This window comes from Stigmatopora nigra, chromosome 15 (assembly GCF_051989575.1).
Source record: "Stigmatopora nigra isolate UIUO_SnigA chromosome 15, RoL_Snig_1.1, whole genome shotgun sequence".
NCBI classification, from domain to species: domain Eukaryota; kingdom Metazoa; phylum Chordata; class Actinopteri; order Syngnathiformes; family Syngnathidae; genus Stigmatopora; species Stigmatopora nigra.
In genome coordinates this window covers 4,873,884-4,898,665 of record NC_135522.1, presented here as the reverse complement: position 1 = coordinate 4,898,665, position 24,782 = coordinate 4,873,884, and the positions used below count along the sequence as shown (strand labels likewise).

The following is a 24,782-nucleotide window of genomic DNA, read 5'->3' as shown; positions in this document are numbered from 1 at the left end:
TTTGTTAGTTTTTTTAATTCAGTGTGAAAATGAGGGAGAGGATTGGGTGTATTTTGCCACCAATGGCAGTAATTCAGTTAAGAAACAATGTAGACGAGTGTTGGTGTTTCGGGTAGAGTAACATTTGGACCCGCAGCATCGATTGACGTTTCATCCCAAACTTTTTGGTTGGTCTCCTGTAAAATGTCCACTTCCAAAGCCACAACCTCCGTCTGTCGCAGAGAACGAAGAGAAGGTAGCGGGAAACATTGGCGTAAAAGTTCTTGGTAACCCGTTTTGCCACAGGCATTTCTTAGTCTTAAGGCTTTTCTGTACGAATCTCTGGACCACTTGAAGGAACGTGATGATTTGCTCATATTCTTAATCTGGTCAGTGTTGAAAAGCTTCATCATTTTCTTTTGCATGACCATGCGCTCATTTGCCATGGTTCTTCTTAAGCGTTGCTCATGCCGAATTTTCCTTTGTAAAAGGAGGTTTTGAATTTCCAGTTTGTGAATTTGCTCATAAGGATCTACCGAAACGACGGCTGCAGGACAGATGCCATCTGGAGATTGGACTTTCACTTCTATGATTCCATCTATGTTGACATCTGGGGGGTAAGAGTAGAAATGAGTGAATTTGTATTGATGTTTGATTTAAAGTCACAGTGTGGTTGAAAAGTAAATACCGACCTGGAAGCAAAACATGTGCCATACCACTATTTGGATGATTTTTATGAGCATATGGATGGTCAAGCTCATTCCAGAATTTGGTAGGAACCCGCAGGGATCTTGGTTTTCTGGGGGCCCTTGGTATGACTTGCTTGATGTGAGCAAAAATATTGGGCACAGCGCTCCATTTCAGTGGTCTTTCAGGATGGTTCAACTCTCGTTGAGAATCATCAAAATGTTTCTGGAATGTTAATTCACAGGGATTTAATTTGGATTTTAACACTGCATTAATTCATAGCTGAATTTTATAAAAGATCACTAATACAGCAATTCATCATTTGACCGGATCACATTATTTACTTTCAGTGCCATTGACAATGATAGACGTCCATTTCAGTGACTGTTAAAAACTTCCAGCCGTGACAAATAGACGGCCAATCAATTTGCCAACCCTCCCCATTCCAATGGATTGGACGTTTATCACCGTCTATGGCAACCCATTAGACGTTTCCGCCCACGTGTCTACAGCAGCACTGAACTACTATACTCACTGTATGTAAACTTACGTCACAGAGAAAAGTGTTGTTGTGCGCTTTCCAGCCTACTCGTTTGACTTTGATCTCCCACAAGCGTCGTCTCTCTGGGTTTCTAGGGAAACGATGCATCCGCACGCCTTGTTTGAAACGAGTGGAACAGCCTACAGCCACACAACAAACCATTTTCTCACTTTAAAACGCTAAATAAACCTGGAAAGTGACACTCGGGCTAACAACATGGCGTCCGTAGACCCACGTGATAGCAATTGGACCAATGACAGAGCAGTGAGCCGAGTCAAGGCGGGGCTTGTTCAGTGAAGCCGCTTTTGGTCTCGCGATAGGTGCATTGCAATATATCGTCTTGTCAGTGATTTCGAGGTTCTCTTTCATTTGGACACGAGACGAGATGGTGAGTGAAATTTGCTAGTCCTCCCGGCCTGAAAATGTCAATCCGTGTGATATCGTTGACATCGCTTTCGCCTCCAACTTTTCAAAGCTCTACAGAGAGCATTTTCACCAAATTTGAATATACTAGGATGAATTATCTCGCCGATGGGTATTATTCGACTTGGATCATGTGAGAAACGCAGTCATCGTGGCCTAACATGCGTGACTCTGTTCACTCAAATTTTTCAAAAGTAAACAATAAGATAACATTTGTTGCACGTTGTATTTACTTTAATGGCTATAACCCAAGAAAGTGTTTAGCTCACTGCTTTAAATTTTGCAGTTAGTGTTAGCAACGTGGCGCGCCGCTAGCATTATAGCCGCTAACAGCTAACTCGTTATCAAGGAATTTCATGAGTTCCCTTTTTGCTTTGATCTTAGTCTCACCGTAAGTTTTCGGCTCCCCGCCACGGCTCGCTGGCCTTCTTGCCCCGCAAGAGATGCAGCCGTCACCGGGGTAAGGTCAAGAGCTTCCCCAAAGACGACCCTAGTAAGCCCGTCCACTTGACCGCATTCTTGGGCTACAAGGCCGGCATGACCCACATCGTTCGCGAGGTGGACCGACCTGGATCAAGTGAGTCGATTAACATGACTATGTTAAAATTACTTAAGAATTCCTGTGATGAAGCTATTTGACGGGCGGACAGAATGGACCTTAATAAGTCCCTGGTGATTGTCAAATTTCCTGAGCAAACCTTTCAAGTAGTCTATTTGCTTAGTTTTTGCAAGAAATATGATAGATTGTGCGTCCTACAGAGGTGAACAAGAAAGAAGTAGTGGAGGCCGTCACCATTGTGGAGACTCCTCCCATGATTGTGGTCGGCGTGGTGGGCTACGTTGACACCCCCCGCGGCATGCGCTCCCTCAAGACGGTGTTTGCCGAGCATGTTAGCGACGAGTGCAAACGGCGCTTTTACAAGAACTGGTGAATTCCCTACTCCAGATTTGATGGGCAGTGCTTCTCAATTGTCATAGCTGCCATTGACCCACACAGCTCTACAATCCTTGTGCCTATAAGTGGTCATAAAATCAAAGTTACTGTGTGGCCAATCTATCTAATGTCATTTTTAGATCTTTCTATTGCCCCCAATGGCAGCCAATGACTTGAGAAGCATTGCCTGCCATGCAGATGTTAGCAGCTTAGGGGAGTTCTTGTTTTCTTTCCCTGAGCGATTCTAACATTAACGGTGGCTCCCGCCTCCGGGCTCCTCTGGCTGGTGGAAAGTTCTGCTTAGAAGCCGTAGCCACGAGCCACAATCCTGGCACCGTGTCTTTCCGCTGACCCTTGCGGTCATGAGGGGCCTGTCGCCAACCGCGTTGTCGCCTCAGGTACAAGTCCAAAAAGAAGGCCTTCACCAAGTACAGCAAGAAGTGGCAGGATGACGAGGGCAAGAAGCAGCTCGAGAGGGACTTTAACGCCATGAAGAAGTACTGCCAGATCATTCGCATCATCGCTCATACGCAGGTCAGTTCTAAAGTGGGGCGTTTGGCTTCCGGATTTTGTGTGCGTGTTGTCGGTGATGAGACCACGGAACTCTGCGTCAGGCATGGCGCCTGATTATAAGAGTGAAGAGTAATTCCAGCTGCCTTCCTTCTGAGACCCGGTCGAGCGCAAGCCAGGTACCTGTTTAAAATGGCCTCCTGGCTCACCACCTTGCTCTTTGTGTTGCGGCAGATGCGCCTCCTGCCCTTGAAGCAGAAGAAGTCCCACTTGATGGAGGTGCAGCTTAACGGAGGCACCGTGTCCGACAAGGTGGACTGGGCCCGCGAGAAGCTGGAGCAGGCCGTGCCCATCGCCAACGTTTTCACCCAGGACGAAATGATTGACGTCATTGGGGTCACCAAGGGTCATGGATACAAAGGTGACCATATTCGATATTTGCAGGTTTTAAAAAAAAAAAAACATTGGTGTCCATTGGGTTTGTTTACTGTTCGGCAGTCGTTTTGATGCAACTTTTGTTGGCAGGTGTGACAAGCCGTTGGCACACAAAGAAGCTTCCCCGCAAGACCCATCGTGGCCTGCGCAAGGTTGCTTGCATCGGCGCCTGGCATCCAGCCCGCGTGGCCTTCTCAGTGGCCCGTGCCGGTCAGAAGGGTTACCACCACAGGACGGAGATCAACAAGAAGGTAGGCACACACACACACTTGTACTTCATCTCTCTTCTGGAAGTTTTCTTTCCTAACAACTCTGTTGCTTTTCAAGATCTACAAGATCGGCCAGGGTTACCACCAGAAAGACGGCAAGCTGGTTAAGAACAACGCCTCTACCGAGTACGATCTGTCCAACAAGAGCATCAACCCTCTGGTAAGACTTGGAGAAAGATAGCTGTCTTGGATATTCTGTTGTTAACACAATTTTATTTGAACAGGGTGGTTTTGTCCACTATGGTGAGGTCACCAATGACTTCATAATGGTCAAAGGCTGTGTGGTTGGAACCAAGAAGAGGGTGCTGACCCTTCGCAAGGTAGACAACAACAAAAAATACGTTAAGAAAAAATACCTGAAAATCAGTTTTTAAATGTACTGTTTTTGCCTCCCCAGTCTCTCCTGGTCCAGACAAGCCGCCGTGCTTTGGAGAAGATCGATCTGAAGTTCATCGACACCACCTCCAAGTTCGGTCATGGTCGTTTCCAGACCCTGGAGGAAAAGAAGGCCTTCATGGTAAGCCTCAGTCTTGCGCCGTTTAACAAGTGGAACGCACTTTTCGTAACCTGGTTGCCCTGCCGTGGGAACACGGGTTCCATTCTGGTGCCAAATTGAAATCCAGTGAGGCAGGGGAGTAGCACCTTTTTTGTGCTTGCTCCCTGTTCACTCTCTGGAAACACTAACTATAAAAATGCATTCTGTTCATATGATCAAAAATAACTAATTTTTTTCATTTACGTTAACAGGGTCCCCTCAAGAAGGACCGCCTGATCAAGGAGGATACTGCCTAATGTGGATCAGCTCTGTTTTGCCTGTAATGTCTTCAGAGTTTAATAAAAAAAAAAAAGGAAAGCAGAACTGATTTCAATGTCTTTCTTTCTAGTTTAATGGGTCCTCAAACACTTGACATGACATGGTAGTCTGCAGAGAAAAAATGAAAAAGTTGTTTAATTCCTTATTGTCTTCCATTGGCACAATAGATGGCCATTCTAGCTGCCAGTTCATTTTTAAAATGTATGGCAAGGCCAACGATTAAAATGACAGGATTTAGCAAAGTAGAGAATAGTTTAAATAGTACAAAAAATGCCTGCTGTGCCATCTTGTAAACAATAAATGTGCAGGTGCTGACCTTGCTGCAAAGGATGCACCCCATCCCTCTTCGCAAAACACTTTGTGACCAGCAGATGGCAGTGCAACCAAGGCCATTCAACGCTCGCCTTCCTGGTTCAAAAAGCCTTGGACGTCTGTCGTGGTCAATGGCAGTCAGTGAGTCACTGTTTACACACTTAATCCAACCAACCCCTTGTGTGTTCTCTCTTCCGTTCCCTTTGAACTCTTAGTGACCCTTCACCACCAAGAACCTGAGGTGAGCCCAGTCAGCATGTGTTGTCAGCGCAAACGTCGCCAGCCCCTGAGCCTGGACAAAGATGACACGCACTAACGCAAACATGCTAGTATCCACCAGCCACATCCGAGAGGGCGCCGTTCATCCCCCCACCCAAGCTCCGGTGGGTGCTTGACATTACCCGTTTTCCACAACACGCTAAAGTCACACAAAGGTCAATTCCATGTCAGCTTATGTAACTTCCCGTGTCTTTATGTACTTCACATGCACTGCCGGAAGAGAATGGGGAGATCCTGATTGGACCAACAACCTTTTATTACCGCACGAGTGGATTGTCTTGCCCACTCAAGTGACCCATCTTCAGTCCCAAGTGCTTCCTGAGTCTAGCCAAGTCTTGTATAAGGTGAGCCCACACATTCTCAATGACCCCAAAAATACAACTTCCCTATCTCTATGCAGTACTGCCATTTTTTGACTCCCTTACACATTAGTCTTCACATAGTAGCCCAAAGCTCAATATTTTTTCCCTGCAACCCCCCCATTCTTCCAAATCCTACCCCCTCTGATTATTGTTACCACACCCAAAGAACTGCACTTAGTCAGCCTCACCCAGAAGTATTCACTAACTTATCTGGTCTTAATTAATGCCCCCCACAAACCATTGATCCCACCCTTCATAGTGTCCATCCAATCTCTTCCCTTTAGGAGTCATTTAAGTATCTTTTTATTTCCTGGTAGATAAGAGCATTAAAAGCCAATTTTGCCCTAGAGATGCACGCACACAAGGTTTTGCTTGTTCCCCTTAGGGTTGGTATTTATTCATCAGGACTTGTTGATGCATCCAAGTAGAAGGATCGCTGGCTTTTGGCACCTTTTTCAAGAGTTTCCCTTTGAAACAAAACACACACAAAAATGGCTAAGGCTGTGTGAGCTTTCCCAAACAATAGATGTTACATGTACTTTGTCTTTAAACTATTGTTTATAAAATGTGTTTTGTTTGGTTTGGCTCACAAAAGCAAAAATAAATACATAAATAAAAAACAAATACACGTGAAATTATAGAAGGCGTTTGTTTCTTCTGGTAGAGAGAGGAAGGACTCTATTTTCACGCCAAGTGCCGATCATGAATGACTCCACCACCAATGACTATAATATATTTTTTTGTCTTTCAGATGCGGCATCCACAAAAATAGAGCCCTAAAAACGTAAGTTCTCTGCAGTTAAATGGCATGCACTTCATTTTTGGATTTTCTGGCTCTTTTATTCTTTTTTGTTGCTCTATCCAAATAACTTAATATTTTATCACTCTAGTCTTCTAAAAGAGTTACCGAAAGCACTTTCTTATCACGTATAGACTTTGTATTTTTTTGCTTCAGTAATCGGTATCTCTTGATTGTTCTTAAGAATCGTTATAAAAGTTATATATAGATTTTTATATTCATAGTACTTTTACTAGAGGTCACAGGCTGAGCTGTAACAATTCACAGTTTGAATGCAAAAGTCCCCAAAAAAAATAAAGGAAGCGTGGGTTCGGACGGCGCCGACCGCTCCTGAGAGTCATGCAGAAAAAGGGCGATGGGGGGGTGGGGGGTGGCGTCCCCTCATACGGGGGTGGTGCGCCGATTGGCAGCCGCATTGGCGTGCGTAGAGTCTTTGGCGTCCTTCTGAATGCAGTTGTGCACTTGCAGGAAGTCGTGGTCCCTCTCCGAGTTGTAGTTGGCGGCATTGGCGGGCGCCCCCGACTTGAGGGTGTTGCGCGGTAGCGTGTACATGGAGATCTCGGTGGAGGGCAGCGTCCCGAAGGCCTTGAGGCCCAGCGGCGAGGCGTCCCGCGACCGCGACGGGTCCGTAGAGCGGGACGAGGAACGCGAGCGGCGCCGGTAGCGATAGCGGTAGCTGGGGGTCCGCACCGAGGTGGAGCCCCGGAGGTATTCTGCGGCGGCGTGGGTCCCCATCCGCAACTGCCGGTGGCGGTCGATGAACATGTGGACGGCTAAGACGCCCACCATCTCGGCCATGATGAAGGAAAGCGCCCCAAAGTAGAAGGACCAGCCGTACGAGTACGAGTTTTTCTTCGAGTCGCTCTTGGACGGGTCGCCCGCGTTGGCTGATATGTACACGATGATACCGATGATGTTGCTCAAGCCTGCCATGACCACACAGAGGGAATAGATACTATATGTAATCTCCATTTTTAAAAAAAAGTTTCTTTCAGTACCAACCAATGCTGGTTACTTATACAAGCCTTAAACATACAAATGCACTTTTATAAACCTTCAAAATACTTTTATAGGCCTTAAACGTAAATTATAATACAAAATATAGCACTGGATCAACTTTGAACAATTTCAACTTATGAGCGAGCGCTCGGAATTCAAATTGTCAACATGGGTGGTCAATGGCAGCCAATGTATTAGCAGCATTTGAAACCTGACTAAATACTTTTTGTATTTTTCACCAGCAGGGAAAGAAGTACTATTTGGAGTTGCAAACAGACCTGCGGACACGAATAAGATCCCGGCGCTGAGGATGATGTTGTGTCTGGACCTGTAGAACTCACTGGCGGCGATGCACAGGCCTCCCATGAAGAGCAGGATGACGCTGAGGATGGGGAAGATGCTGGACGCCCGCACTGCGCCTGCACACGCAAACAAGTACGCCATACGTGAGTACTTACAACTCTCTAGGACCTCAATGACCTTTGACCCTTTTTAACCGTTATTCAAATCGCAAAATAGACCTCCAGAACCCAATAGAATAATTTATAATCTAAAAAATCTGTGAAAAAAATCCAGCTTCCAAATTAGCACCAAAAATAAAATGCCAGAAAGCAGGTAAAAGTTTTAGTTTTTAGCATAACAAAACCTCAACATAGTTCCATAGCTGTAAATAATGTCATTTATTTAACTGATTGGCTATCGCCATCAATCATTTGGGTGCAGAAAAAAAAAGATGAGCTTTTAATTTGCTGGCTGGTGTCTGCAGGCCATCTGTTACCTAGGCGACCCAGCCCCTGTTAGCGTATCATAGCGCACACGCCCTAGCCCCGCCCGTGCCTCTGCATGCGTGCGTGTCCAAAGCCAGACCCGCCCGTCGATTTTATGCGGGCAGTTGAGGCCAGGGTCCAGTCTGTTTGTGGGCCCCGGGGTGGGGGCCATCCAACCCCTCCCGCCGCACTCGTCAATAGTGGCGGATAGTCTCAGATGAACTCGTGCCAGCGCCAACGTCCATGACCAAAAAATACACTCGTTAGGGTTACCCACGACCGGATACACTTCAATTATTTGGGCTTATTTTTTAAAGGTTTTTCTTAGTCATGGACCTGAGACTATGTATTTTGTAATGATATCTTGCGCTGTAAAATAAGATTTTGACCTAAATGAAAGCAAATGCACCAAACTTCATTTCCCATAGCTAATGAGACATCATTTTTTTCCATTCGACCTACTTGTGGATAAAGTCATGTTTTATTTTACTTGCATAAATGTGCTCGTATGCCGTTTTTTTTTCTTCCGATTTGACCCAACGCCACCGTCACAAGACCTAAATTGTGCTATGATGTGATTTTTTACGACTTGACTCCTAACCGCGCGTTGCCGTTTAACACGAGCTAGTATTGATTGTCCAAAAGCTTTCTTGCATAACCAAGCAAGCGCCTCTTTGCGCTTGAGTCTTCCTTCCTCCTCTTCCTCCTCCTCCTCCTCATCTTCTTGTCGCTCAGCCGGCCGAGTGGTGCATGATGGGAGCTCAGACACGGCATGATCTAAAAAGCCAGCGGCGCTCGCTTGGGCTGCCTTATATAATGCAGCCATCCGAGTGTGCAAACTGACGCACACACACATCCTCGCACTATCGTCTACTGGAATTCTAAAGTCTATCGTGACATGATGTGGAGTACGTTTTTTTTCTTCTTTCTTTTACACACACGATGTAAAGCAAAACGTCATTTCAATGAAATATAGTGTGTGTGTGTGTTTGCGAGTTGTTTTGGCACTGTGCTACACTTTGCGATGACATCACCGGTTCCCCCAACTCCATTTTTGGGCATGTGTATTGTCACTACCGGGTGAACCTTCACCTGGAGTGACATTCTGCAAATTATGCAATGGTAGAAGAAGAGGTAGAGGAGGAGGAGGAAGGCTTATGATCATGACCACCTTTGAGAATATGACCATGCTAATCATTGTAATAATGTGCAGCGATACAATGTATTGGAAGATAGTATTTTGACCAGTAGAAAGTGCAAATTTGGGGGAGATTTCCAAATTTCAATGGGATTCGTTCATACAATGATGGTTTAATGTGTCAATTTGAATTTTTATATACTCTTTTGACCAATTTCAACCTCTTTGCAATAGGAAACTGGCGTTTGAAGTATTGTCTACTTGATGGATTTTGGTGGACTGCCTTGTGCTGACTTTGCTGCGGGTTCCATTCCTGCTGGTGAGTATGGTGGTGGTATGGAAGATAAATGAATTCATATTTGTTATGTAATAGATTTTAAAATTCTTTCACTCTAAACAGCCCTAAGTTGGAGGGACTCAACAGGTGACCAGTGACAAGAATTCCCACAATCTTGCCACCACCACCACCAGCAGGAATTGGACCCAAGCCTGCCTGCCCGCACCACAGTCAGGTAAGTGAATCCCTACACCAAGTGGCCCTATTTCTTCTGTTGTTTGTATAGATTTTAACCTTTTTCTTATTTAAAAAATCCTTACTTATATATTGTCATGTTCAAAATTTTTGATTCTCTTTCTGTTTTCTGTTTTTACAACAAAAAAAAAAAAAACACTTAACAGACAGGGATTCGAACCCAGGAACCTGGCTCTCAAAGGTTATCGCTCTAACCACTCACCCAACAATGCCTGAAGTAATGAGTAAAAAAAAAAAAAATGACATGGGTTTAGTGACGGGTTCTAAACCCATGTCAAATTTTTTTTTTTTTACTCACTATTCAAGGCCCTGCTGGGTGAATGGTTAGAGCAATAGCCTCTGAGAGCCAGGTTCCTGGGTTCGAATCCCGATCTGTTTTAACAATAAAGTGATTATTTTTTTGTAAAAACAACAAAGTTTGGTGATGTTTTAATCTTGTGTTTTGTTGATTGCAGTGAAGCACGGGTGTCCCCAAACTGACCTCTCTGCACCCCAGCTGAGCCCATAAATCATCCCAGTGGAGCGGGGCTTTGCATTGCTTCTTTGGTGACGCGCACAGGGAGAGTGTTTCCTTGAATACATGCATGCACATCCATCGGTGCAAGCGTGGTGCATGCACAAGCACAATGTTACCGAGACATCTGGACAATCGCAGGAGAGAAAGGGTGGAACCCTAAGACCGCCGTGGAACAACAAGCATATTTAAAACTGTTACTTGTGTTGGACTTGTTCTTTTTGACCCAGAGCTATGGAGGGGAGCAGTTCTGAATTGGATATTTACATCAGATATTAGGTTACTATGCCATGTCTATTTTCATTAAAAAAAACCTTACTATACTATGTCTTTTTTTTAAGAAAAAAGCCTTACTATACTATGTCGTTTTTTGTGATAAAAAGCCTTACTATACTATGTCGTTTTTTTGAAGTAAAAAGCCTTACTATACTATGTCGTTTTTTTTGCGATAAAAAGCCTTACTATACTATGTCGTTTTTTGTGATAAAAAGCCTTACTATACTATGTCGTTTTTTGAAGTAAAAAGCCTTACTATACTATGTAATTTTTTTTGCGATAAAAAGCCTTACTATACTATGTCGTTTTTTGATGAAAAAAGCCTTACTATACTATGTCGTTTTTTTGCGATAAAAAGCCTTACTATACTATGTCGTTTTTTTGCGATAAAAAGCCTTACTATACTATGTCGTGTTTTGATGAAAAAAGCCTTACTATTCTATGTCGTTTTTTGACGAAAAAAAGCCTTACTATACTATGTCGTTTTTTGCGATAAAAAGCCTTACTATACTATGTCGTTTTTTTGCGATAAAAAGCCTTACTATACTATGTCGTTTTTTGATGAAAAAAGCCTTACTATACTATGTCGTTTTTTTGCGATAAAAAGCCTTACTATACTATGTCGTTTTTTGATGAAAAAAGCCTTACTATACTATGTCGTTTTTTGACAATAAAAAGCCTTACTATACTATGTCGTTTTTTAAAGAAAAAAGCCTTACTATACTATGTCGTTTTTTGATGAAAAAAGCCTTACTATACTATGTCGTTTTTTGATGAAAAAAGCCTTACTATACTATGTCGTTTTTTGACGAAAAAAAGCCTTACTATACTATGTCGTTTTTTGCGATAAAAAGCCTTACTATACTATGTCGTTTTTTTGCGATAAAAAGCCTTACTATACTATGTCGTTTTTTGATGAAAAAAGCCTTACTATACTATGTCGTTTTTTGACAATAAAAAGCCTTACTATACTATGTCGTTTTTTGATGAAAAAAGCCTTACTATACTATGTCGTTTTTTGATGAAAAAAGCCTTACTATACTATGTCGTTTTTTGATGAAAAAAGCCTTACTATACTATGTCGTTTTTTGACGAAAAAAAGCCTTACTATACTATGTCGTTTTTTTGCGATAAAAAGCCTTACTATACTATGTCGTTTTTTGATGAAAAAAGCCTTACTATACTATGTCGTTTTTTGACGAAAAAAAGCCTTACTATACTATGTCGTTTTTTGCGATAAAAAGCCTTACTATACTATGTCGTTTTTTTGCGATAAAAAGCCTTACTATACTATGTCGTTTTTTGATGAAAAAAGCCTTACTATACTATGTCGTTTTTTTGCGATAAAAAGCTTTACTATACTATGTCGTTTTTTTGCGATAAAAAGCCTTACTATACTATGTCGTTTTTTGATGAAAAAAGCCTTACTATACTATGTTGTTTTTTTGCGATAAAAAGCCTTACTATACTATGTCGTTTTTTGATGAAAAAAGCCTTACTATACTATGTCGTTTTTTGACAATAAAAAGCCTTACTATACTATGTCGTTTTTTGATGAAAAAAGCCTTACTATACTATGTCGTTTTTTGATGAAAAAAGCCTTACTATACTATGTCGTTTTTTGATGAAAAAAGCCTTACTATACTATGTCGTTTTTTGACGAAAAAAAGCCTTACTATACTATGTCGTTTTTTTGGGATAAAAAGCCTTACTATACTATGTCGTTTTTTGATGAAAAAAGCCTTACTATACTATGTCGTTTTTTGACGAAAAAACGCCTTACTATACTATGTCGTTTTTTGCGATAAAAAGCCTTACTATACTATGTCGTTTTTTTGCGATAAAAAGCCTTACTATACTATGTCGTTTTTTGATGAAAAAAGCCTTACTATACTATGTCGTTTTTTTGCGATAAAAAGCTTTACTATACTATGTCGTTTTTTTGCGATAAAAAGCCTTACTATACTATGTCGTTTTTTGATGAAAAAAGCCTTACTATACTATGTTGTTTTTTTGCGATAAAAAGCCTTACTATACTATGTCGTTTTTTTGCGATAAAAAGCCTTACTATACTATGTCATTTTTTGATGAAAAAAGCCTTACTATACTATGTCGTTTTTTGACGAAAAAAAGCCTTACTATACTATGTCGTTTTTAGATGAAAAAAGCCTTACTATACTATGTCGTTTTTTGATGAAAAAAGCCTTACTATACTATGTCGTTTTTTGATGAAAAAAGCCTTACTATACTATGTCGTTTTTTGACGAAAAAAAGCCTTACTATACTATGTCGTTTTTTGGCGATAAAAAGCCTTACTATACTATGTCGTTTTTTGATGAAAAAAGCCTTACTATACTATGTCGTTTTTTGACGAAAAAAAGCCTTACTATACTATGTCGTTTTTTGCGATAAAAAGCCTTACTATACTATGTCGTTTTTTTGCGATAAAAAGTCTTACTATACTATGTCGTTTTTTGATGAAAAAAGCCTTACTATACTATGTCGTTTTTTTGCGATAAAAAGCCTTACTATACTATGTCGTTTTTTTGCGATAAAAAGCCTTACTATACTATGTCGTTTTTTGATGAAAAAAGCCTTACTATACTATGTCGTTTTTTTGCGATAAAAAGCCTTACTATACTATGTCGTTTTTTGATGAAAAAAGCCTTACTATACTATGTCGTTTTTTGACAATAAAAAGCCTTACTATACTATGTCGTTTTTTGATGAAAAAAGCCTTACTATACTATGTCGTTTTTTGATGAAAAAAGCCTTACTATACTATGTCGTTTTTTGATGAAAAAAGCCTTACTATACTATGTCGTTTTTTGACGAAAAAAAGCCTTACTATACTATGTCGTTTTTTGGCGATAAAAAGCCTTACTATACTATGTCGTTTTTTGATGAAAAAAGCCTTACTATACTATGTCGTTTTTTGACGAAAAAAAGCCTTACTATACTATGTCGTTTTTTGCGATAAAAAGCCTTACTATACTATGTCGTTTTTTTGCGATAAAAAGCCTTACTATACTATGTCGTTTTTTGATGAAAAAAGCCTTACTATACTATGTCGTTTTTTTGCGATAAAAAGCCTTACTATGTCGTTTTTTGATGAAAAAAGCCTTACTATACTATGTCGTTTTTTGACAATAAAAAGCCTTACTATACTATGTCGTTTTTTGATGAAAAAAGCCTTACTATACTATGTCGTTTTTTGACGAAAAAAAGCCTTACTATACTATGTCGTTTTTTTGCGATAAAAAGCCTTACTATACTATGTCGTTTTTTGATGAAAAAAGCCTTACTATACTATGTCGTTTTTTGACGAAAAAAAGCCTTACTATACTATGTCGTTTTTTGCGATAAAAAGCCTTACTATACTATGTCGTTTTTTTGCGATAAAAAGCCTTACTATACTATGTCGTTTTTTGACGAAAAAAAGCCTTACTATACTATGTCGTTTTTTGATGAAAAAAGCCTTACTATACTATGTCGTTTTTTGACAATAAAAAGCCTTACTATACTATGTCGTTTTTAGATGAAAAAAGCCTTACTATACTATGTCGTTTTTTGATGAAAAAAGCCTTACTATACTATGTCGTTTTTTGATGAAAAAAGCCTTACTATACTATGTCGTTTTTTGACGAAAAAAAGCCTTACTATACTATGTCGTTTTTTTGCGATAAAAAGCCTTACTATACTATGTCGTTTTTTGATGAAAAAAGCCTTACTATACTATGTCGTTTTTTGACGAAAAAAAGCCTTACTATACTATGTCGTTTTTTGCGATAAAAAGCCTTACTATACTATGTCGTTTTTTTGCGATAAAAAGTCTTACTATACTATGTCGTTTTTTGATGAAAAAAGCCTTACTATACTATGTCGTTTTTTTGCGATAAAAAGCCTTACTATACTATGTCGTTTTTTTGCGATAAAAAGCCTTACTATACTATGTCGTTTTTTGATGAAAAAAGCCTTACTATACTATGTTGTTTTTTTGCGATAAAAAGCCTTACTATACTATGTCGTTTTTTGATGAAAAAAGCCTTACTATACTATGTCGTTTTTTGACAATAAAAAGCCTTACTATACTATGTCGTTTTTTTGCGATAAAAAGCCTTACTATACTATGTCGTTTTTTGATGAAAAAAGCCTTACTATACTATGTCGTTTTTTGACGAAAAAAAGCCTTACTATACTATGTCGTTTTTTGCGATAAAAAGCCTTACTATACTATGTCGTTTTTTGCGATAAAAAGCCTTACTATACTATGTCGTTTTTTGATGAAAAAAGCCTTACTATACTATGTCGTTTTTTTGCGATAAAAAGCCTTACTATACTATGTCGTTTTTTGATGAAAAAAGCCTTACTATACTATGTCGTTTTTTGACAATAAAAAGCCTTACTATACTATGTCGTTTTTTGATGAAAAAAGCCTTACTATACTATGTCGTTTTTTGACAATAAAAAGCCTTACTATACTATGTCGTTTTTTGATGAAAAAAGCCTTACTATACTATGTCGTTTTTTGATGAAAAAAGCCTTACTATACTATGTCGTTTTTTGATGAAAACAGCCTTACTATACTATGTCGTTTTTTGATGAAAAAAGCCTTACTATACTATGTCGTTTTTTGATTAAAAAAGCCTTACTATACTATGTCATTTTTTTTGCGATAAAAAGCCTTACTATACTATGTCGTTTTTTGATGAAAAAAGCCTTACTATACTATGTCGTTTTTTGACGAAAAAACGCCTTACTATACTATGTCGTTTTTTGATGAAAAAAGCCTTACTATACTATGTCATTTTTTTGCGATAAAAAGCCTTACTATACTATGTTGTTTTTTTGCGATTAAAAAGCCTTACTATACTATGTTGTTTTTTTGCGATAAAAAGCCTTACATATACTATGTCGTTTTTGAAGACAAAAAGCCTTACTAAACTATGTCGTTTTTTAAGCAAAAAAAGCCTTACTATACCATGTCGTCTTTAAAGAGAAAAAGCCTTACTATACTATGTCATCATTTAAGAGAAAAAGCCTTACTATACTATGTCGCTTTTTAAATGATAAACGTTTTTTCATAATAAACGACATAGTATAGTAAGACATTTTTCATTAAAAATGACATAGTATAGTAAGGATTTTTTTCTTTAAAAAACGACATAGTATAGTAAGACATTTTTCATTAAAAATGACTTAGTATAGTAAGGGTTTTTAAAAATGGATAACCAATGGAGAGGATTGTTTTGTAGGTTCCCACCATTGTGCGGGTGTGTACTCACGCAAGAAGTACTCGGAAGGGTCGGCTTGGTAATCCGTCTCCTCGGGGAAGTGGTCGATCTGTTTGCACATGCCCTTGAAGTTTCCTGTCAAGCAAAAGAAAACAAAAAGACGTCAACAACAACAACAACAACAACAACACCAACAACAACAACAAATAATGCACTTTCTGATTGGTTTTTTCTTCAAATCATTTTTTGCATGGCTTCTATTTTTTCTATTCTTGTTTTTATGTTCTTATGTGTCAATAAAAAGTTTGGACACCCTTGCTTTAAAAGTTGTATTATGATAAAGGAACAAATGAGTCCACTTTTTCTTATTTTGACATACGCAAGTCAAAACCACAATTACTCCAGTTCATTTTTGTTATTTGTAGTAAGAAACCAAACGATGCCATCGAGAGACTTCAACACGGGAACCGAGCGGGATGCCGCTAAAGTGTCCCGTTCACACTAAAAGCTAAAACGCTGAGTGCTTCAAAAAAATAGAATAAAAAGAGCAAGATAAGGCCTGCCTGCCTGCAGCTTTCAAGCCAACAAAATCACATCAAGTCATGCATAAACACTTCATAAAAAATATTTTGGACCAACAATAAATACAACAACATTTCTAAGAAAGAAAGAATATTGGATATAAAACCTAACGTCTCATACTAACCATTTATATCATACTGAAGATATATCTTAGACATTTTTACGGGAAACTACAGACGTTATGGCAAAGACTTTTTACAGTGTAAAAGGTTAGAAAAATTAGCCCCTCCTTCTTTACTGCAGTGCCAACGCAATGAACCTCACGCTGACCCCGTGACCCCCACGTCCACTCTAGTCCTTGCGGCCATAAAACACCAGCGGCACACATACACTCACACATACGTACCAAGTTGACAAAAGTATTGGGACAACACCCAGAAGACAAACTGAAAAGTATTGGGGCTAGAAAGGCCAAAGGTCATGGAAATGCCATACCAACAAAGTACTACATTGAAAGTAAAAAAGCAGAGAAACGTAGACTTCCGGAGACATCCGGGTGGCGCCGGCCGGCCCACGCAGCCTGCCGCTGTCATCAAACAAAAGCTTGATGAGACACCAACGGATGTACGATGGGAAAGGTGATGTGGGGGGGGGGGGGGGGGGGGGGGTCAGTTTAGTGGGAGGGAGCAGAGGAAGACATGGAGGGCCTCTTCACTTTGCGAGCGGCGGTGGGCGGAATTTTCGCAAACTTTCCGAGCGGACGGCGGATGCGTCAGCGGCCGAGGGTACCGCGACCCCCCTCCCCAAACCCACAATGTCGGTGCCTACGGCAGCTGTTGCCATGTGGACGTGGCTTGGGTTGCCGTGGTTACAGTGAGGAGGTGGAGATCATATGGCGCATCTGCACCCAGGGGTGTGACAACACACACACACAAAGTAGGATACCCGCACACAAAGTAGGTACTACGAAAAAAAAGACCATGTACACTAAGGCTATGTTCCATTCAAAACAAAAATAACCATGTATTTATAAGGCTAATTTTCATGTAAAAAGACCATATACAGTAAGGCCTATATTCGTTTAAAAATGACAATGTATACTAATGCTTGAAGTAAAAAAAATGACAATGTAAGCCTTTAAAAAAAATTGATACTAAATACTAAATGCTAAAAAATACAGACCATGTATAGTAAGGCGTTTTAAAAAAATACTTTTTTTGGTCAAAAATGTATACTAAGGCTTTAAAATAAGACCATGTATGATAAGTTTTATTGTTTTGCTAAAAAAGACTATGTATAGTAAAGCTTATTTGTTAAAAATGCAAATGTATAGCTAGTTTTTTGTCAAAACAGACCATGTATAATAAAGGTTTTATTTAATTATAATAAAAGACTATGTATAGTAAGGTTTTTGGTTAAAAAAAGGCCACAATGTATACTAAAGCAAAAAAACAGAGAGGATGTATAGTAAGGCCATTTTTCTACCCTAAAAGACTGCTTTTTCTTCGATTTGTCCTGCACAAGGAAGCTCTCTCTCTCTCTAATGGTCCCATTTATCTTCATAATCACACACTATTCATTTTGCTAATCATCACATTCATCTGAATAAACGTCCCCACGAGGCGGCGACTGGCGACCGACGACCCCTCGTCAACTCGTCTTGCTGTTAGCGAGCCGCAAAAGCTAAACGGGGAAAAGTAGCGGGACGCAACCAAAAATTTAAACAATCTTGGTGTATAAATCTATGCCAGCAGGCTAATAAAAGATGTCCTATTTTTGGTTCATTTTCTTGAAACATTTAAAGCATGATTTCTTAAAAATCCTTGTTTGTTTCAACCACTTTTTTTAGTGAAATGACGGCTAAGGATTTATTGAATAGTGCTTATTTGAACTTTTAAATATATTTTGGAATTTAAAATGATTGATTGGATGACTTTCCTATTTTTTTTTCTCTCTATTTTTTGCTTATCTGGCCAAAGTCAAGTTGGAAAAGATTTCTGGCGCCAGCCATTTCCTAAAAAGTGGCGAGCTCAGCGCAAGCGATAAGCTCTTCCTTCCAGCCAGATAAAGTCGGGGGCGCCCAAAGACAAGACGCCCGGCCGTTGGTGACGCTTTCCCGCCCGTTGGCCGCCGCCCAATGAAGGAGCGCTACGTGTTCCGCCGAGCGACTTTGCGGACTCGCTCAGAGGGTATCTGGCCTTTTTCCTTTTTTTTTTTTTTGGTTGGCCATTTTAAAAAGGCGCAGATAAGCCGTCAAAGTCACCTTCTACCATCTTTGCCAATTACGGCACCTTCGCTGAGCTGCGAAAAAACTGCAGCCAAAAGACGGCGGCGCGAAAAAGCGGCGCCTGCGGATTACGCCGCGCTGACCACCAGACTTCTTTTCACACTCTTAAATGACAAACACTGCGTCCGGCCAATTAAGACCCCCAAAAAACCCTCAAAGAACTAATTGACAACCACCTAGACTGCACCTAGCCTCGTAAATAGCACTCAAACGTTAGCATCCCAGTTCACCCAGTTTAAATGAACTATACAGCTGCCATTGTCAATGGCAGCCAATGAGTCAGGAAACTATGGAATATAAATATATAGATATGTTTTTTTAATGAACTTTGAAAATGTTATTCATTTTATTTTCATATCAATAAAGCAACAAAACATACTTCTGCTGTTATGCTATTTAATTTTTAGAAAGGCTCTAATGAACATTGAATTTTAATGAGTTACAAATGTGTGTTGTTTTGACCTTTAACCCCTATATAGGCCAATTGACTAATATTGATTAAAAAAAATAGCAATTAAAAAAAAAATATTAGCAATATGATACTAAGATATTAATACAAATATCAATTCACACTAGTTATTATTTTTTAGTTCAATTCATTTCTACAATTATGAATATTGGATCATATGATTATAACACCGACTATTTGAGCTATTCAAGCTGAGTGAAAATCAACCTTTAGCTCAAGCTAGCTTGCTGTAGGCTAAACGCCAGTCCATTTTTCAAAGCCCCCCCAAAAAGGGGCACAACAAGTTTCTACAAGCTCTTCATCCATCCCAGGAAGAACTCATTTGTGATTATCGATCTGCGCTACAATGGCGGTAGGCGAGGTGGGGTGGGGTGGGGTGGAGGGTGGGTGAGCACGGGTCAAAATGCTGCGTGGGTGTGTTGGGGGGGGGACGGGGGGGGGGAAATCGGGGGACACATCCAGTATTCAGCGTGGCGCTTCGCTGCGGGTTTTTTTTCCTTCTTCCCCTTGCTAATCTTTAGGGAAAGAAAACGCCGATGGTTGCAGTGTGGCTGCGTCAAAGACACCCCCCCCCCCCACACACACACACACACACACACATACCTTGCCACCACCACCATCTTCTAATGCCCCCCCACCTCTACCTCGCCCCCTTCCCGCTGGGCCCATTGTCAATTCCGTGAGTGTCCGCATGTCATCTTCCACTGCAGGGCCAAACAGCAGCGGCGGTAAATGTTGCGAGAACAAAAGCTAGGGAGATATTGTGCTTAGATTGGAGCACTTTGCAAGTCATTCATTTTCTTTATCACCAGGGTCGCGGGGGTGCTGGAGCCTATCCCAGCTAACTACAGGCAACAGGAGACACTCACAACTTTACCTAATACTAGGGCAATTTAGAGCATTTGGGATGTGGGATGAAACCAAAATATTCTCAAAATTATTTTCTAAAATTTGGGGGAAAAAAAACATAACATTCCCTATTATCACAATATCAAAAAGTTCGTTTTTTTCTATCACAAAAAGATTCTATAGTGCAGTAAAAGCAGTCTTTGCATTACAATGCCATTTTACTAAGCATGCTAAGCTACATTGTCTACAATCGCTTAGATTCTTGCAGTCAAACAGCAAGTCCATAAAGTTAATGAACAGAGTGCTGGCGTGTATCCGCCCGCACTCTGTGTGCGTCCATTCGTCCGTCCGTCCGTCTATATGGATGTGACCTTGCGGCACTGGACGCGTGTTGCTACTTACTTCCGGAAAACATTTCGCCAAATACAACCAGCGTCTTTTGTCATATTTCCATATTTGCGGCATAGACACCATTCAACTTTTCTTACGTTTCCAAACAGCTAAATCTCAGTCACAAGCAAAAATATGTGATAGTCACTCATTTAGCGTCAGTGAGACATCCAGCAAGCTAAAAGTCAACAATACGTGCTTTTTGTACCAAAAAATGAAGACTAAGAGTATTAAGATTTTCTCAGAGCTCACCGAGCATGTCAAAAATTTCTCCCCAAATCCAAATTTTACAATTGATGCCGTCCCTCCCAGTCCAAACGGATCAAACGCCAATCGCCACGACGTGAGTGGGCGTACGTGTTTTCCATGCCACCACCCCGGTGATGCCACAGATGACGTAAGGGGCAAAAAAATGCCGTCGGTGGAATTTCCAAACGGGATTCCGTGCGGGTTCTCGCCACGTTTATCGTCTCCTGGACGCTGGCGTGCCGAGAAGCGGCGACGAGCGAGTTCAAGCGTCCCAAAAGGGACTCGACGGCGCTTTAGCATGACACGCGACGCGACGGATGCGCGATTAGCGGGCAGCTCGTCTCGGCTGCCGACTCGCCGGCATTCCGCTTCTGCGGTGGGGGGGTTGGAAATAGCAAACCAATCCCTAACATGAACTGGCATTAAGAAAGAAAAGCACCAAATTGTCAAAAGCGCTCTAGCATATCCAAAAATGGCCATTTCAGACAAAATGTCTACCTCTCAGGTATGATTCCTTTTATATGGAGTTTTCTCATAATTGAGACATCCAAATAAAAGCCTTTTTGTGGGTCTATTCATGAAATTTCATGAACTGGCATTAAAAAAATACCCTAAAAAATGTCCATTTCACAACAAAAATCCGCCTCAGGAATTGCATGGAAAGCTCCCATAAGAATAGAAGATAAGTCTCTTTTCAAATGTTCACACTTGTTTACGTGGCGCTACCCGCAGGAGAGGGAGCGCCCGGCTCTGGCACCGACCCCAAAGCGGACCGGAGGGCGGCTCTGGGCCAAAATGGGGGGGTTATCGAGGGTGGGGGGAGTGACAGATGGAGGTGACAGCAAGGAGTACTCATTCACTAACTCTTGGGATGAAGGCGATGTGCTGCAGATCAGATGCCTCGGAAGCTTTCTCGACTTTCCACGTGGTAGAGAAAAAGGATAGCATCCCAAAATCCATTCTCCTAATTAGCCAATCGCTCAAAACAACACAACATTAGCCAGGAAGGAAGCACATTAAACTTCATAAAAAGCAGTGGCAAGATAGAGCCACGCCCATTCTAGCCGTACTACGCCGGTCACGACGCCGACGAGCGGTCGCCGGACGCCGGCCGGGGTGTCGTTACGAGGCCGCGGGCGTTTTGCCGGCGCGCTGACACGGCGGCGTTGTGTTCCTATCGATTTGTTCTGTGCAAACAACGACGCAACTGGTGGGAATCAAACACACGGCCTGGGGTCAAAACGCTGGCGCAACGCTGGCACAAAAAGGCCGCCAAGAAGCCCATTTATTGATTGGGACTCTGGGCCAATGCGAGACTACCATCATTTTGCCCCCCAAAAGCTATTTTGGACAATGTGGAAACAGACCAAGTCACCACGAGCTGCCAAATACAGCAATAGACGTCAAATCTGAAAGCCAATCCTCACTTGGATCACTACCGCACTTGGATTTGCATACCAGGATCCATCTTTACATTAAATGGGAATACACCTGAGAATTTGGGGGACTTGGACCACTATTGTGTAGAACTTTGAGATTATTACTGATACATGCTCAGTTAGACCAGTATTGCACTAAAATATTTCCTTGGTTCTAATTTTTTGGGAGCACTCTAGCATCATGTTGGGCCTCTATGGAAGAAAATATTAGCAAAAATAGATATTGGGAGTTATATCACTATGGTACTATTCCACTTCATTATGTTCAAGCAGTGTAGATAGTATTGAAGCTTATGTAACCTAGCAAATAAAGCTTCAGTAGCACCCTAAAAGTTCAACTCCAAAATCATCTTCCCCTTTTAATACAACGTAAATCTTTTAGCCAACTGATATTAAAAAAGACAATACTTTTCATTTGAACAAAAATGACCCTGAAGGGTAAAAAACTACATCTGAACCCTTGTACTACATTACGTCTTATGTAATTATCTACTTTAGCACATTAGCACCAGGAACTGCTATCGTCCAAACAATCTCATCAATGGCAAAGGATGGCATTGGCGGCCCACTGTGGTCAACGTTGACCTTTGGCCTTTTTTTTGGACCAGACTATAAAAGTTATACCGAGTTTGCAGGTTCCTACCTTCCAGACAACAGGTCCTCCAGAGTCCCGAGTGCGTCATGACCTCCTCGTTCTTCTTGCTGGTCTCGTTGTCGTTGGCGCTTTTGCTCCTGCAGACCCCTCGCGAGTAGAGCCAGTAGTCGGTGCCCACCGCGATGGTCATCAGGCTGAAGGCGGCGAAGGCGCCCACCGTGGTCAGCAGCATCTGCACTCCGCGCTCGAACAGGCCCATGTTTCCGCATTCCACGAAAGGGGAACCCCCTTTCCGCTTGATGTACAGGAAGTAAATATTTGACGGAGCGTGGGACCTCAGCCAGGCGGAAAAGGAGGAGGACGGGGATGAGGATGAGGGGCGACAAGGAGGAAGAGGAGGAGGAGGGTGACGTGGAGGAGCCAGGAGCCTTATGGTTGCGTTGGGATGAAGACTGGTCAACAGAAAAAAAAACTAATCAATTTCAAAAATTAAAAATGAAAGATGCTAAATCCTCAAACCTCGCTCTGGTCTTTGAAAAAAAGGAGGCAGCACTTTGTGGGATCAACCTGTTCCTACGCACGTCCATAAATCATCAGACGAACGCTGTACATGGGAGCAAAACATGGGATTTGCGTCCTGGAATTTGGGATTTAACGCTCCAAGGACCAACAAAAAAAACGGAGAAGAAGAAGAAAAAAGCAGCCCACTCAAAGTCAAAAGGCATTCATCGCCCAGAGGGAAAGAATCGAGATCATCATCATCATCATCATCATCTCCGTCAAACGATTGGCCTTTTTCCGGAAATTCTGGTCTTCCGTTTCCATAGGGAGCTCTCCGAGAGCCGGACCGAGGCTTCTTTCCTTCGGGGTCGGGATGGGCTCACCAGGCGGGGGGCGTCCGGACAGCTGAGCGTCCGATCGTCAGTCCAGCACATACGGCGAGAGGCTTGGGGGGAACGCCGCCTCTCCACGACTCTGCTCCGGCCGGATGAGCCCGAAGGCGAGCCCAAGTCGCCTGCTGCGTACCGGCTGGGCGCATGGGTGCCTCTTCTTCCTCCTCCTCTTTGTAGACGGCGGCGTCGTTGTCGTGGTTTTCTCGCTGAGGAGATGTCACGATGGCAAACACATGGACGCTCCTCGGCCGGTCGGTATGCAGCCCGAGCTCCGCCGCACGCGGTAGTCGTGTGCGTGCATGCGCAGTGCAGCAGCAATGGTGGCTTCGCTCAGATGTTACGCCAACATTTTTAATTGGCTCCGAGCGAGTGGAGTGTGTGTGTACTTGTGTGTGCGTGCGTTTTGCTCTCTCTCCTTTCCCCTGGCGTTTTACTTGCCGGTTCGAGTACGTTGTGGTTTGCTATCCAAAATTGAAAAATACATGTATTCGTTTTTGATGGTTTTATTAAAGTGTTAATTGGCATGCGAGAAAATTAAAGGTTTTGAAGTGTTTAAGGGAAAGCAATTTAGTTAACTGAGTTTTACTGCCACACCGTGGACAAGTATGTTCATTACAGCAAATGTCAAAGGTCAATGAACGATGGGAAGTATAGATTGTTCAAATTGGCTTTATAGTGTATTCATAGGCCTTAACGGAAATACAGTAGCATATTTTAATGCATAAGCATTGAACTAGAAGGGCGTTAAAAATCAACACTATTGGATTCTTCCTGAGAGGTTGAAATTGTACCTTGAATTTCATGTCCTAATGAGCCTTTCTTTCCCTCCACGTTTGCTGACCTTTCCCTTCATGTGACACCAAAACGTCACTTTGCGACGTTTGTGTCGGCGTCAGCGGGGATTTGTTTGTTTGTTGAATCGCTGATGATGACCAAGGTGAAAAGTGATCGTCGCGTTGTGGCCGGGCCTCAGGGCCACCTCTGTGCTGACTGACTGACTGTTTGTTTGTTCAGCAGCAGCTTGCAGTCAAACCAGCGCCAACGCTTTCCAAACGTGCTTCGACGCTCGTGTTTTTGCTGCCGAGCGTGGAAAAGTGCTTCCATTGTGGAAAAAGTGCTTGCACTCAAAAACTGGTCAGGCCAGGCCATGGAGCACAGTACATGTTCCTAGATCTTGCCTAAAAAAATGGAACTTATACCTTTAAAGCAACCCCACAAGTCAAGATCAAGTTTTACTGCTATTGCCTGTGAAAGACGAGGATTGGATGTCTATTACCGTCATTAA

The 24,782-nt window shown here is 41.7% G+C and overlaps 2 protein-coding genes, 2 long non-coding RNA genes and 2 other non-coding genes across 7 annotated transcripts; 4 read left to right on the top strand and 2 right to left on the bottom strand.

Annotated features, from left to right (window-relative positions):
- Positions 1-8: 8 nt before the first annotated feature.
- LOC144208765 (uncharacterized) lies at positions 9-1,474 on the bottom strand. The gene is made up of 3 exons (XR_013328918.1): positions 1,217-1,474; positions 672-891; positions 9-589 (listed from the first exon to the last, which is right to left on the bottom strand). It is a non-coding gene; the product is annotated as an uncharacterized LOC144208765 (long non-coding RNA).
- On the top strand, positions 1,446-4,641 carry rpl3 (ribosomal protein L3). Its single transcript, XM_077734775.1, has 10 exons — positions 1,446-1,595; positions 2,015-2,207; positions 2,390-2,558; positions 2,963-3,098; positions 3,309-3,495; positions 3,600-3,760; positions 3,837-3,938; positions 4,003-4,098; positions 4,176-4,295; positions 4,526-4,641. The coding sequence occupies exons 1-10, from the start codon at positions 1,593-1,595 to the stop codon at positions 4,568-4,570; spliced, it is 1,212 nt and encodes a 403-aa protein (XP_077590901.1). The 5' UTR covers positions 1,446-1,592; the 3' UTR covers positions 4,571-4,641.
- On the top strand, positions 3,143-3,238 carry LOC144209235 (small nucleolar RNA U83B). The gene has a single exon (XR_013329061.1). It is a non-coding gene; the product is annotated as a small nucleolar RNA U83B (small nucleolar RNA).
- Positions 4,330-4,461, top strand: LOC144209233 (small nucleolar RNA SNORA54). The gene has a single exon (XR_013329059.1). It is a non-coding gene; the product is annotated as a small nucleolar RNA SNORA54 (small nucleolar RNA).
- A 386-nt stretch (positions 4,642-5,027) lies between the features above and the next one.
- LOC144209154 (uncharacterized) lies at positions 5,028-10,706 on the top strand. Of its 2 annotated transcripts, none has more exons than XR_013329012.1 (6): positions 5,028-5,527; positions 6,297-6,329; positions 7,589-7,789; positions 9,483-9,567; positions 9,649-9,760; positions 10,236-10,706. It is a non-coding gene; the product is annotated as an uncharacterized LOC144209154 (long non-coding RNA). The 2 variants fall into 2 exon arrangements; XR_013329011.1 differs by having other exon boundaries at positions 7,586-7,789.
- cacng2a (calcium channel, voltage-dependent, gamma subunit 2a) lies at positions 5,912-23,857 on the bottom strand. Its single transcript, XM_077735391.1, has 5 exons — positions 23,124-23,857; positions 22,653-23,056; positions 15,856-15,939; positions 7,622-7,762; positions 5,912-7,270 (listed from the first exon to the last, which is right to left on the bottom strand). Exons 1-5 carry the CDS (start codon positions 23,189-23,191, stop codon positions 6,726-6,728), a joined length of 1,242 nt encoding a protein of 413 aa, XP_077591517.1. The 5' UTR covers positions 23,192-23,857; the 3' UTR covers positions 5,912-6,725.
- Positions 23,858-24,782: the final 925 nt, after the last annotated feature.

Bases quoted from the DNA above. Each gene is read 5' to 3' on its own strand.
- cacng2a (XM_077735391.1), bottom strand. From the start codon at position 23,191: ATGGACGTGCGTAGGAACAGGTTGATCCCACAAAGTGCTGCCTCCTTT. The intron at 7,763-15,855 runs GTGAGTACACAC...TTGCGTGTGCAG, and splicing joins CCCTTCCGAGTACTTCTTGC to GCGCAGTGCGGGCGTCCAGC. The intron at 7,271-7,621 runs GTCTGTTTGCAA...TGGTCATGGCAG, and splicing joins GATCTTATTCGTGTCCGCAG to GCTTGAGCAACATCATCGGT.
- rpl3 (XM_077734775.1), top strand. The intron at 3,496-3,599 runs GTGACCATATTC...TTTTGTTGGCAG, and splicing joins CAAGGGTCATGGATACAAAG to GTGTGACAAGCCGTTGGCAC. The intron at 4,099-4,175 runs GTAGACAACAAC...TTGCCTCCCCAG, and splicing joins GGGTGCTGACCCTTCGCAAG to TCTCTCCTGGTCCAGACAAG.